Below are 13,791 nucleotides of genomic sequence, written 5' to 3' on the forward strand. Positions count from 1 at the left end.
TGATAATGAAGTAAGGATATTACTGATCAGATTGATTTACTATGATGAGAAACTAACATTTTGGCCAAAGTCGACTTCCTCCTACTCGTGCGGAAAGCATTTACTTTTTCAAAAAGGTACTGAATAATATCAATGCATAATATCAATCTAAAATTTATTCAAATAACATAATTAATTCACTTCTCAGGTTAATGTATGAATCAATTGTGGCATAAGAATCTAAGGACCTTGTGTAATTATTTTTTTCATAAAAATTGAACATAATTTCCAAAAATCTTCATCACAGGCTGTCCGGGGATATGTACACTCCGACGAAAAATGTTTAAACGCGAATGATGGAATCTTGATGAGGTGATCTGTAACTCCATAAAGGGAAGGCATCGCATACAATATACTTGGTCTCCCTGCTGGAGCAATAGCATGTCTTGTTTTCCGTATTCTATGAATACTCCCTTCAAAACATACTTGATCAAGATCACTCTGAAATAAAAATTATATTTAAAATTTCATTAACAACAACTCATCTCTTACTTGTACTAATGGTATGAAACAAAATTGAACTACCTGTCCGAAAATTTGTTTGAAGATGATTGACAATGTTTCATGAGGAATTTCACTAGTTCGGACTTCCATTGTCTACTATATAAAATGATATGAAATCCCTGTCATCACCCGAAGACGATTGTAGATACTAACAATCGAAACGTCGTAAACTAACGTGACTTGGAATCTCTCAACTTTTTATTTTCTTTTTTCATTTCTTTATTTTTGTTCAATTGTTCTATTTTACTTGTATTTTATTTCACTATTATTTCATTTCAGGTTTATTTTTGCTTAATATAATTGTTATTTTCAGCTATTTATTTTTAATTCTTCTTTTTTTAGTTGTTCCAGGGATTTCAAATCATTTTATATAGTAGACAATGGACGTACGAACTAGTGAAATTCTGTCCGAAAATGATGCATCACATAGGGTTTGAAATAAATTCATCCAGTATTGTGCATTATGTTTACGTAATATAGACCACCAAGATTCTATCCTTTGACTGGGCATGCTTTTTCCATACAAAAAAACATGGTTGATTTGTTGATTCAGTAAATACCTACTTCATTAAAGAATTTTTATATCCTCTCCATTACTTCATTTTCAGTGCCCATATCGATTCGTGAAGTTCTGGGACATCCTCCTTTTAAGAAATATCCTCCAATTACCTGGGAAAATTTAAATTCATGTGAAAAAATTTGAATCGGCAGCTGAACGAACATCAGAGAGAAATCAATTAGTATTATTCAATTCTATTGTTTTGATCATGACGAATGTGACGATGATATGATCTTCAAAATTACAATTTTTTTCAAGTGTGAAGATGAGAAATAATAAATAGAGTGGTGAAATTTAATGAAATATCATTGACACGAGCATCTTCAAAAATGTATATCCAACTGAAATATTTGTTCTTGTTTCAACATCAGTTCGAAATGATTATTGTTGAAATCATTGATTGATTCGGAGTTCCAACCACATATTTTCATTGAAATTTCAATCACACAACAATTTCACGAACCTCCTGTTAACATCACCTCATAGTAAATTATAATGCACTTAAGGAACCATATTTCTGGTTTTGAGTCAAAATTATGACTTTCAAGTCGAAATTACGAGATGAAAGTCGAAATTACGAGATAAAAGTCGAAATTACGAGAAAAAAGTCGAAATTACGAGATAAAAGTCGAAATTACAAGATAAAAGTCAAAATTTCGACTTTTAAGTCGAAATTATGTTAGATCAAATGAACGAATAATCTTTGGCTCTTCTACGCTTTCGTACTTTTCCACATAGTTGTTACTGATTTTTTAATTTACAGGGTTGATGAGAAGCAAAAAGTTCTGACCTTACAAGAGGAGATTCAGTTTCCAAGTGTCACCACGAATATTTTTGAATTGAATCATACAGTTTCAAAAGCCGAAGCAACAGAGAACGAAACTTTCAGGATGTATTCAGTATTTTTGCTTTCCAACACCATTCTTGCGCTGATGATGACATATGCAATTTTCGACTTTTGCAGAAGGGCTTCCATAAAATTGCATACAGCTTTAGTCGGCAGTGTTGTCAACTCTGTCATGTCTTTTTTTGATTCTCACTTCATCGGTAACGTTTTGAATAGATTTTCGGAAGACTTGGCACAAATTGATGAGCATTTGCCATTTATTGTGAAAGAATGTTTGGGGTGAGCGCCACTATATATTGATTCTTTTGGAGTTTACTAATATAATTTATTAAACTACAGGTACTATTTGCTACAATTGGTCACATAGGACTGGTTCTCACAGTGGATACACGTTTTATCATTTACATTTCAATCGTGTGCTTTCTACTTCTGGTGATCAGGACTATTTATATCCCGACTGGAAGGAGTTTGAAGAGACTTGAGGCTTCCTGTAAGTTTCAACTATTTTTCTTTGAATTAGCATCGTTCATTGTCAAAACCATTATATCATATTCCCAAAACTGGAAAACAGTTTCTGAGACCGAATCAAAATATTGAATATCTCAACTGACAACGTTTACACGAGCGAATCCCTTCCTTTGTACTACCAATCAGAGACCTATTTCATATATAAAACTACGAACTGCCTCATAAAGTACTGTTCCCGTGTAGAGAAGACTGGATCCTCCGGGAGACGGAAATATTAAGAGCAGATAGTTGTTCACAGATGGAATAAAAACAGCTTCAGGTTCTGGTGCAAGTGTTTTCAGTCGCAGACCCAGGACAGAGATATCAACCTGCCTAGGAACTTATGCGACTGTATTTCAAGCAGAAATTCACTCTATCAAATTGTGTGCGGAGAAACTGGAAGAATCCAACCTCATAAACAAGTCAATAAAAATATTCTCGAACAGTCAAGCGGCGTTGGAAGCTCGTGACTCCTACCGAGAAACGACTAAATTTGTAGCAAATTGCCAAAAACGACTTCCCTCGATAGTAAGACTTAACAGATTGTCTATGGTCTGGATTCCTGGCCATACCGGCCTGGAAGGCAATGAGGCTGCTGACTTCCTTGCGAAGGAGGATGCTGCAAGTAGCTTCATCGGACCAGAACCTGTCATTGGCATCGCCAATGGCAAACAAAGATTGAACACCTGGATGGCAAGAAGATTTATGGACTTCTGGCAGAATCTTCCAGGATTGAACCACTCCAAGGCGTTGAACAGTTGTTGAACTACAGTAGGGATGAACTACGATGTCTGACTCGGACTGTCGGAAGACAGTGTGTGTCGCCTCTGTTTGGAAAATGATGAAACAGCAGAGCACATACTTTGTGCCTGCCCCGTTGGGGACCGAATCAGGTTTTTAGAGTTCGACAGAGGCGTACTCTTACCATCTGACCTGGAAGACCACTCACCATACAAACTGCTCGGCCTCGTTAAGAAGCTGGGTTCATTTGGTAGAGTGTGAAAAGGTGTGAGCCACAATAAACCCTTGCGGGTTGCAGTGGAGATTCGAATAGACCCACTCACTTCGGACCTAACCTAACCTATGTTATAATTCATTCCAAAGCAATCTCCATCAAAACGGGATGATAATAAAGTTTGTGTTGTCCAGTTGCTCAGGAATTTTCTCTCCAGCCTATAATCTCTATATTGATTCAATATCTTATCTGTATATGTTTGGCAGTAGACACTATTTTGTCAAGCAACTTCTCAACCTCCGGCGTATCATCTCTTCAACAAATATTGGAATGAATATTACTGGAGTTTTTTCCCAACACCAAATCGTTATTTTTGATACCTCGACACGTGTTTCGATCACCAAGTGATCATCTTCAAAGAGGAAGATTGAAACAAAATATTGGAATGATTATACAAACTATGTGCAGAAAGCTTCAACTAACATTACACAAATTCAGACACCTCAAAAATATATCAAAAAACCAACCAATGAAAATCTTATATCATGCATTAGTTGATTATCTTCAAAGAGGAAGATTGAAACAAAATATTGGAATGATTATTCAAACTATGTTCAGAAAGCTTCAACTAACATCACACAAATTCAGACACCCCAAAAATATATCAACCAACCAATGAAAATCTTATATCATGCATTAGTTGAGAGCTACCTGCGTTATAGTATCGTTGCTTGAGGTGGGGCACTGAAAACACACATTTGTCCCCTTGAAGTGTTGCAGAGAAGATTCCTGAGGTTGCTCTCCTCCAAAGGACCGAGATATCCTTCAGATGCTCTTTACTCAGACTATAACCTATTTGTTGGAAAGTGAAACGGTTGTTAACACAATATTTTGAAAATTTCATTGAATAGAGAGATATTTTTTCTGTTTTTCGGCTTTCGAATTTTCTACTCACGCATCACCATTGAGTTATAGTTACTCGAAAGAAAAATTATCTTTGAAATAACTACTTTCATGTGAACATTGAGTTATAGAAAAACCTTTTTTTTCAGTCAGTCTGTTCTTTTATGGAATTGAAATATTCATCATTGATCATTTATTGAAAAACTACCCAACATGACAAATGGAAGAGTATTCACATAAAATTTCAATTATATAGAAATCTGTCATTTTTGATTGACAAGAAGAATTATGTTTTGTAAACTCATTTTGCTGTCGAGTTTGTGAAAGAAACACTCAACTACCTCAATGTCTCCACTTATTTACACCTAACTAATATAGTTGCCTTCACAATCATTTCCAAGAAAAACAAACTGTAGCTAAGATTATCTTCTTTTTCAATCTAATTCTTCAATCTAATTGAAATTTTCATCTATCTGTAATATTTCTTAATTATCTTCCGAACAATGAAGTAAGTCTCGGAGTGATTAATGTGCATTGGCAGTTCTTGATAACCTTGTGCTCATTTTGTTCTCAGTTACTCGAGTGAGATTCCATTTTGGAAATGTTAGTTTTGTGATTACTTTCAAATGATTTATGATCTGCCACAAATAAATTAGGTGGTACTGAGTTATAACCCAAACTACCATCATTCGAGAACAACCGTTAATATTCAAAACACATTTGAAAAAGTTACCATGATATCGAGTAGAACTTGAGAAAATTGGGATACTACCATATGACTGGTATTCGACTAAAAATGAACTGTGGACTGTGGCTGGTTCCATTCATTCCTTATTGGCAGCATTACCTATTAGTATGATATTTACTTTTTTTTCACGAAATATTACGGTAGTGTTGATGATGCCATTGAACATTCTGTGTCAAGTGTATTAGCAAAAAAAAAACTTTCTAGAAAAATCTTTATTTCTAATGCAGAAACAAATCTGAAAGTAGATTCCTAGCATGAGCTTGAAAGTGCTAACCAACAGTCAGCTGTTCATCATCAGTGCCAGGTTTGGTTGATTTTCGTCTTAAGAAAAAAAGCAGATTGCTTCTGAATCCAGTTTTGAAGGTTTTTTTTGTTTCAGCTCGCAGCCCCATGATCGGTCATTTGAATGCAACTCTAGATGGATTGACAACAATAAGAGCATACAAAGCGGAACGTATCCTCATTGATGAGTTTGATCGGCATCAAGATCTATATACTTCAGCCTATTACACGTCAATTTGTTCCTTAAGAGGATTCAACTTCTTCATGGATTGCATCGGTTCCACGTTGCTAATTTCAGTTGTAATAAACTTCTTATTCTTTGACACTGGTGAGGATTTAGTTACTTCAATAAAGGTTTTGATTCTCTTGATTAAACGGTGACACTATGTTCCAGTGACTTGTTTCAAAGATCGTTTTACTAGCATTGAAATGAAATCACTTCCATCTGAAACTTCAAAATTCATACAATGTTAAAATTCTATTGAAATAGATAGAAATTGATTTGTTCCTCAGAATAATTTCAATTTAAACTTGATGGTGTCGATATTATGAAAATTGTATGCTACATTGGAATGAACCAGAATAATTGCCAAAACTATTGAGTTCAGTCAGCCACCTTGCGATTTTTTTTTAAGTTGAGTAAACATAACAAACCTCGCAAAATTTGGTCTTAGGCGGTTTTTTTTTGGAAATTCAATGAGCCTTCTAGAATAAATAAGTCGTTGGAATTGAAATAGTACCTATGAACGTTCTTGGATCTCATGTGGATTAGTATCTTTCTAAATTCGACAAACGTATTCCAAAAACACTTTATTGTGAGATTTTCACTAAATTGTTTTACAAAAACGCAACACGTGTTTCGCCATACAATGGCTTCATCTGGAAAGACACGCCAGATGAAGCCATTGTATGGCGAAACACGTGTTGCGTTTTTGTAAAACAATTTAGTGAAAATCTCACAATAAAGTGTTTTTGGAATACGTTAGTTATGGATTTTCATCAAGTATCGGCCGATTCCATCATATAAATTCGACAATTTTGTTTGTTCACTTACTCATTTGTCCAGAAATGGGCCTCATCGCCGAAGATGATATTTTGGTGAAAATTATGTTCAGTTGACAACTGCTCCAGAGCCCATACAGGGAACACACGTCGTTGTCTATGGTCGTTCACCTTCAGTTCCTGATTCAGTTGAATTTTGTTGGGGCATAATTTTTTTTATGATCTTTTAGATGTATACAAATAGATAAGTCACATATACACACATACATTATTACCCAAGAATGAATATTATACTGTTTCGCCGTTTATTTGTGTTTCTCTGGATAAGACAGCTATATACTCGTCAGTAGAATAAACACAATTTGAAATCAATAGATATTTCAAATACTTTTTGAACAAGTATTGATTCAACTTTTTGAGATGGGGAAATAGAATATTGTATTATAAGTTAGATAGAGTTAGATAGAGTTTCTGCTTAACTTTTTCAGTCTGAATCTACTGGCATCCAACAAATCACATCCTCTAGTCTGAATATCTATCAAAAGTTGAGACAGATAATGTCTCAGGTCTACAGGAGTCTGAGAAACCAGCCCCTGATAATATCCTTACGGCATTTTTTGTAACATAAATATCTTATTTGCGTTAGTACTATTTCCCCAGAGAATTGATAATAGCGCCTGTTGAGAGTTTACATCTTTCAATTTCCGAAGAAGAAATGTGTGTTTTCACAGTTCATTGCTAAGTTGTTCAATGTGCTCCAACCAGTTCAAATTATCATCTAGATGTGTGTCTAAGAGTGTAACACTGTGCCTTCCAACCCAAGAGGTGTTAGATGTGAAAATGATGTGTTGAGTTTTATTTTCGCTTAACATTAGATTATTTCTTTTGAACCATATGTCAGCATTCTTTTGAATTTGATTCAGGGGAGAGTCTGTATGAAAAAGCCAGTTTTGAAAAATACCAAAAAAGTTAACGTCAGGTGATGGGTATTTAAATAAAAATTTTAATAGTCATGGTTAATCAATGAAAATAAAATGAGATATAATGACAGAAATTAGTAATATGGCAACTTTGAAAAAACGGGACATCGGTTCTTTCAAAGCAATATGTGTATGAAAGAGCTGGGCATGTGTTATCAAAGAGCTGGGTTCCTCTTTATAAAAAAAACAGTCTTTCAGCAAATAAAAATTCCCTAGTAAACTATTTATCTGTCATATAAATGTTATAAATTTAAAGCAATATAATCTATATTTTTTTAATAATCAGTCTCCATCTCGTAATGTCACAAGGCTCCTTTTCACAAAAAAATCAGTCTTCCAGCAATAACAATCTCTTAATAAACTATTCATCTCTTATAAAAACCTAATCAAACTTGAACATTGCTCATTTCTATCAAAACGAAAGTTATTTATCAGTTTTAAATCACAATCTCAATACATTTTTTTTTCAATTAACTAGAAACATTTTTGGCAAAAGAAATTTGTAACACCGTCAATGCCATGTCAAGACGCATGTTACCAATCATCACAAATCTTACACTGGTACCATTCTACTTTGCTCTTAGAATAATCACCATTCCACACTCTACAATAATTTTTATCTTGCTGTGAAGTAATCTTCTCGTTTTTTAAATGCAATAAGTTAATTTCATCATCTGAGCTTGTTAATGAGGAATCATCGTGCTGGAATCACTGGACTCATCATGTGCATTGGCACTTAGTTTTTTTTATATTTTGTTTTATTGACATTTTCTTAACATCAACTTTTCTAGGTTTATTTTTCTCGTTTTATTTTTTTCTGAAACTGGATTGAGCATCTTTAACAAACTGCGCAATTTGGTAGTTTATAGAGTATTGAAAAAGCCAATTTTCGTGCCATGAAAGAGCCGACTCTTTGAAAGCCTCCACAAGTGTCTCTTTCAAAATATTATTTAAGTTGTAACCTCAAAATACAGCTATTTCGCCTAAACATTATGACATAAATATTATCGTAGAATAATGCTAAATATATGCGTAACAATACAACATATCAATTTCATCAACCCATGCAGCACTTTCCTTTGTAGAACAAATTAACAAACGCAAACAAACATACTTTTTGGTCCTAAAATCTTTGATGTGGTCTACCAACGCCATTTGTTTTCGCAGAACTGTCAAATGTTTGTGGATAACAGCTATTCAGTGTTGCCATACAAACATTAAAATTAAATTCTAGTAGAATTTTGGAATTTTGGATAGGGTTGAATATTGTATACGTCAGAAATGTAAAAAAAATCCTTTGATATGGCTCAGTGGTTTAGAGCCAACTCACTTCATCTAAATACAAATAAAACAAAATGTATACGCTTTCACAATACACAAAAAGAAGCTAGTGTAGTTGATTTCGGAGATTTCGGAGTCAGTTGATAAGACCGTCCGATTTCTTGGATTATATATAGAGGAACATATTTCCTGGGGAGAACACTGTACAATCTTAATCAATAAATTGAATTCTATTTCCTATCAATTACGTAATTTGAGATCAGTTCTGTCCAATGATCAGTTGCTGATGCTCTACTATGCCCAAGTGAACTCCAGACTTCGATATGCCATCTCCCTCTAGGGAAGGTCTTCGAGAGCTAATGATGTATTTGTTGCACAAAAGAGAATACTCCGAGTAATGTTTAGTCTATTCTCTTGACGAAGCTGTTTTGATGTATTCAAAACATGTAAAATCATGACGCTACCATCACTCTTCATCTTTGAAGTTTGTGTGTATATATTTAGTAACTATAACAGTTTTTCAACCAGATCTAGCATTCATAAACATGACACAAGAATAAAAAATCAGCTGAATATACCCTTTTATAGGGTCCAATTATCTGAAAATTCTCCAAACACTAGGTCCTTTATTATTTAATAAATTACCAGATTATGTAAGAGAGTCGAACCTTAACATGTTTTAAAAAAAGTCTTAAACATTTTTCAATTGAAAGATGCTATTATAAAGTCGATCAGGCAGTATAATAAGTATTTGTAAATCCTTTATGATTTGTCTGTTATTTGTGTATTTGGGTGAATATATGTATATATGTCTCCATATATATCATGATGTGTTACACAATTATTCTATACTATAGATGAACGACTATAATGTATGCAAATTTACTGTTTTGTTATATACAATTTAACTGAATGTTATCATGTTCTGTTAATTTTAGATGAAGGACTACTCCTATACAATACTTGTATTGTCCTTCTGGAGAATAAAGAATTATTTTTTTTTTCACCGTAGTGTGCGCTGGTCAGGCCCTATCCCCCGAAGCCCCGATACATTCGGGAGGGCGCGCCAGCATAATCAACCAATGACCACTCCCCACACCGTGGGGTAAGTGATCATTGGGTCCGAGAATCATGTGCCCTGAGCAAACGCAGTGAGCCAAGAATGACAGCCTTCTGCATCTGTGCGGCTAAGATTTCTGCCTTAGCGCGGCAAGCCGGTATGATTTTGAGATTCGAGAGTAGAGAAGACATCATTCCACCAAGGACTCCAATAATCAGAACAACCATCTTGACAGAGTGATCTGGATAGAGTCTGCGGAGTTCGAAGAGAAAATCTCGATATTTTATCCGTTTTTCCTCCTCTTTTCTGACGATATTCGTCTCGCCAGAAGCTGAAAACTCCACGACAAATATCGTTTTGGTCTGGTGGTCGAGAAGGACTACATCAGGCTTATTAGCTTGTATGAACCTGAGGGTGGGGAACGAATAGTTCCAATAAATTCGGCACTTCTCGTTTCCCACAACGGATTCAATATCCCCCGGAGCGTAGGGCAACACCGGTGTCTCGTCAATACCGTAAGAGTGCCGTAGATGGTAATATAGCACTCTTAGGGCCGCGTTATGTCGATGGATATAGGCCGAGACCGCATATGCTGGACATGCTGATAGCATGTGCATTAGGGTCTCGGGCGCCTCGCGGCAGGCCCTGCACCTTGTGTCAGGAACCTCTATACCCATCACGCGACTGCGGTAGACTAAGGTGTTGAAGACACCATCCTGGCAAGCCATGATGAACCCCTCAGTTTATGACTTCAGCTTATTATTATTATTATCATTAATATTATTATTATTATTATTATTATTAAGTGGTAGAAAATCAATCGTCACTTTCAAAGCCTGGCTCTTTCATACACACTCTCCCCTATATTGCGCACCAAATTACCCTTAATTTTTCCAGATGTCGTAAGAGTAGTATCATTGGCGAGAGTGAAACAATTATGAGGAAAAGAGAACATTTATATAGATTATGAACAAAAGAGGCTCAAAAGAGGTCAGATATGAAGAAAAAAGAGACAGGGGGGTTCCTCTTATGCCATAGTCATCTAGTTTTTTCAGTAAAATAGAATGGGAGACGCAATCGATGTTTTTGTTAGATCACATAAAGTAGCAATAGCATGTAGGCTCAAATCACTACGCAAAATTCGCCAAGTTGTGGTCTGTAAAAGGCCGAGTTCTTGTGAGCGATGCGGAATCGACTGCCTCGGATTCGCCTGCACACTCTCATAAACAGCGGCGATGTTTTCGGCAGCTCTTGCTGCCGCTGTTCGGGTTAATCGTTCACTGAACCTGTGAACTGAAATTCATCCACCACATTGCGAATAGGATTTTCAATAGGACGATTATGGCGACCGTGAAAAGGCTCAAGCGCATGGTACGAACTTTAACAATTGATAATGGCAATCTCGGTGAAGCTACATCTGTCACGAAAGTAGCGATTCACATTGGATTTGAATCGGTGAAGATCAAATCCATTTGGAAAAACGTTCTCAGGAAGTTTATTCCACATAAACGCAGTTCTCCAAATGAAAGAGTTCTTGAACAGTAAAGTTCGAGATGTCCTGAGTTAAACCTCAAAACGATGAGCAGCCACAGTACGTCGCGTATTTCTGATATGTACCGTTTCTGACGGAATCAAATGTGCCAAGTCACTTGAACACTTCCCGTGAAAGTTTCTATAGAAGAGAGACAAATCTCCAACCTCAGTTTTATCCACGACAATAGTCGTGCACATGCACACATGTCACCACATGCACAGCATATGATAGAATGCACCTGAATACACCAATTTCTCGACATCATGGCACCACCAGGCATTCACCAAAAGTGACTACGATTACTCCCTTTGTTTTGTACATAGCACTGTACATGAGCTCGTGGTCTATAATGTATGGTCTACCTTGCAACCTATGAGGTATAGACCTTTCGGTCTATTAGGTCTTTTCACTGATATAATAAGGTACGATGGGTTATATCTTGCAGTTTATAGACTGATATTTTTGCGGTCCAACCTTCCGATATTATTCTAATACAATTCTGATACTAATAATAATCTTGCCTTTCAAACAGAAACAGTTCATCAAATCTTCTTCAAATTTTTACTTTTCAGGTGCGAGTGCAGGCAACGTCGGACTTGCTCTGACTCAAGTTACTAGCCTTGGAAATTCCATTCAATGGGGTCTTCGTCAGTGGTCTGAAATGGAAAACAATATGACTTCTGTGGAAAGAGTTTTAGAATACGCAGGAATTCCATCGGAGAAAAAAGGTGGAGAGGTTCTTGACAACTGGCCAACCGATGGTACTGTGGAATATGAGAACGTTTGTCTTACTTATAATAATGAAAAGATACTGAAGAACTTGACCTTCGAAGTGGAGCCGAAACAAAGGATTGGTATAGTTGGGAGAACTGGAGCAGGAAAATCTTCACTGATATCATCAATCTTCAGACTATATGACGTTCAGGGCAAAATACTCATTGATGGAGTTGACATCAGAAGGTTATCATTGAAATTTCTCAGAAAAAAACTTGCTATTATACCACAGGACCCAGTGCTGTTTTCTGGTACAGCACGTACAAATCTCGATCCATTTAGAGAATTCGAAGATGAAGAACTGTGGTCCGTTCTCGAGAAAGTTGATTTGAAAAATTCCATTTCCAATCTAGATAATGTGATAGGGAGCGTCTCAAACTTCAGTTCTGGACAGAAGCAACTTTTCTGTTTGGCTAGAGCCCTCTTACGAAAAAGTAAAATTCTTATTTTGGATGAGGCTACAGCTAATATGGATCATGAAACAGATGCGAGGTTGCACAAGACTATAAGCCAGCATTTTACAGACTGCACAGTATTCATAATTGCTCATAGGTTGCATTCTATTTTGGAATGTGACAAAGTGATGGTCCTAGACAAAGGCGTTCTAATAGAATTCGACGATCCACTATCGCTGCTAGAAAACGAAAATGGGATATTCCATAAAATGGTGAAACAAGCCGGCTTACTCAATTATCTGAGTTAATGATGGAAAAATATGTGGAAATAATTCGATTTTTATCAATATGACTATTTATTTCATTGTTATCGTGACGCTGACCTCGACCTTAACCTTCACATGGATTTTTCCTGGTTCATGAGGAATATATTTGCCAGAATATACAAGTTGTCGACCGAAATGGAATTTTTCATTTATTCAACAAATCTTTTTCATGTAGTCTGTGAAGTGGCGTCATATATGGAGTCTTCTATTTTTGTTATCATAGGTTAGTTTTCTGTGCCAGTAGAGCTTTGAAATTTCTACATATTTCCACTTGGATTTCGACTATGAAGACTATGAGAAAGAGTTGCTATTCTATCAAAGATTTCATCCTTACGAGTCCAACAGTAGTTCCTAGAAAGCGATGAGAAATTATTCAAAAATGTGTTTTTTTCGTTGATTTTCATCATCTGTATAACAGGGCATTCTCGAACATATTGATTGTTGTATCTTCTTGATAATTATAAAAATATAGAATCATAGAAAATAAAAAAAATGGTTGGTAGTAATGTGTAAGTTATGATATAAATCGAAGATGGGTATGAATAAAATGTAATTGAAATGTTGTAGTTATTATGCTTGTACATTACGAAATTATACTGACACTTAGGTGTGCGAAAAATTATAGATATTGGGTGATCGTGACAATGCAGTTTCTATATTTTTTAAGTTTCAAACTCCCAGATATCAATTATTAGGAAACAAAATGATATAACTGAGTTAAACGAAAATCTCAACAACGAGAAAATGTTTGAAACATTATATGGTATATATTTTTAATTATTCACTTTTCCGTTATATGGCTCTTCATAAGGTTGAGTGGAAGAGCAGCTCAATTGTAGGTATAATTAAACAATATGTCCATATAATTTTAAAAAAAAGCTGAACTTCGCCAATCATGCCAACAATTACTCATTCAACTTGGAAAAAATTATTTATTATGTAAAATGGAAAATAAAGTCGCTATTATTTTTCTTACAGCAGTGTGCGCTGGTCAGGCCCTATCTCCCGATGCCCCGATACATTTGGGAGGGCGCGCCAACATTATCAATCAACGATCACTCTCCACGCCGTGGGGTAGGTTAGGTTAAGTTAGGT

General features: G+C 35.6%; 1 protein-coding gene across 3 annotated transcripts in view; it reads left to right on the plus strand.

The window, feature by feature from the left end:
• Positions 1-13,259, plus strand: part of LOC111512598 (probable multidrug resistance-associated protein lethal(2)03659) — a 42,585-nt gene extending 29,326 nt beyond the window's left edge. For all 3 annotated transcript variants that reach the window (XM_074170860.1, XM_074170861.1, XM_074170862.1), the window contains 4 exons: positions 1,866-2,228; positions 2,288-2,439; positions 5,442-5,672; positions 11,774-13,259. In XM_074170860.1, the coding sequence (XP_074026961.1) occupies positions 1,866-2,228; positions 2,288-2,439; positions 5,442-5,672; positions 11,774-12,678 (1,651 nt within the window). In that variant the 3' untranslated portion in view covers positions 12,679-13,259. The remainder of the gene's footprint in view (positions 1-1,865; positions 2,229-2,287; positions 2,440-5,441; positions 5,673-11,773) is intronic.
• The last annotated feature ends 532 nt before the right edge of the window (positions 13,260-13,791 follow it).

The sequence above is a fragment of the Leptinotarsa decemlineata genome, unplaced genomic scaffold, assembly GCF_025532065.1.
Source record: "Leptinotarsa decemlineata unplaced genomic scaffold, Ldec_3_MD MMD2_tig00000008_RagTag_RagTag, whole genome shotgun sequence".
Lineage (NCBI taxonomy): Eukaryota > Metazoa > Arthropoda > Insecta > Coleoptera > Chrysomelidae > Leptinotarsa > Leptinotarsa decemlineata.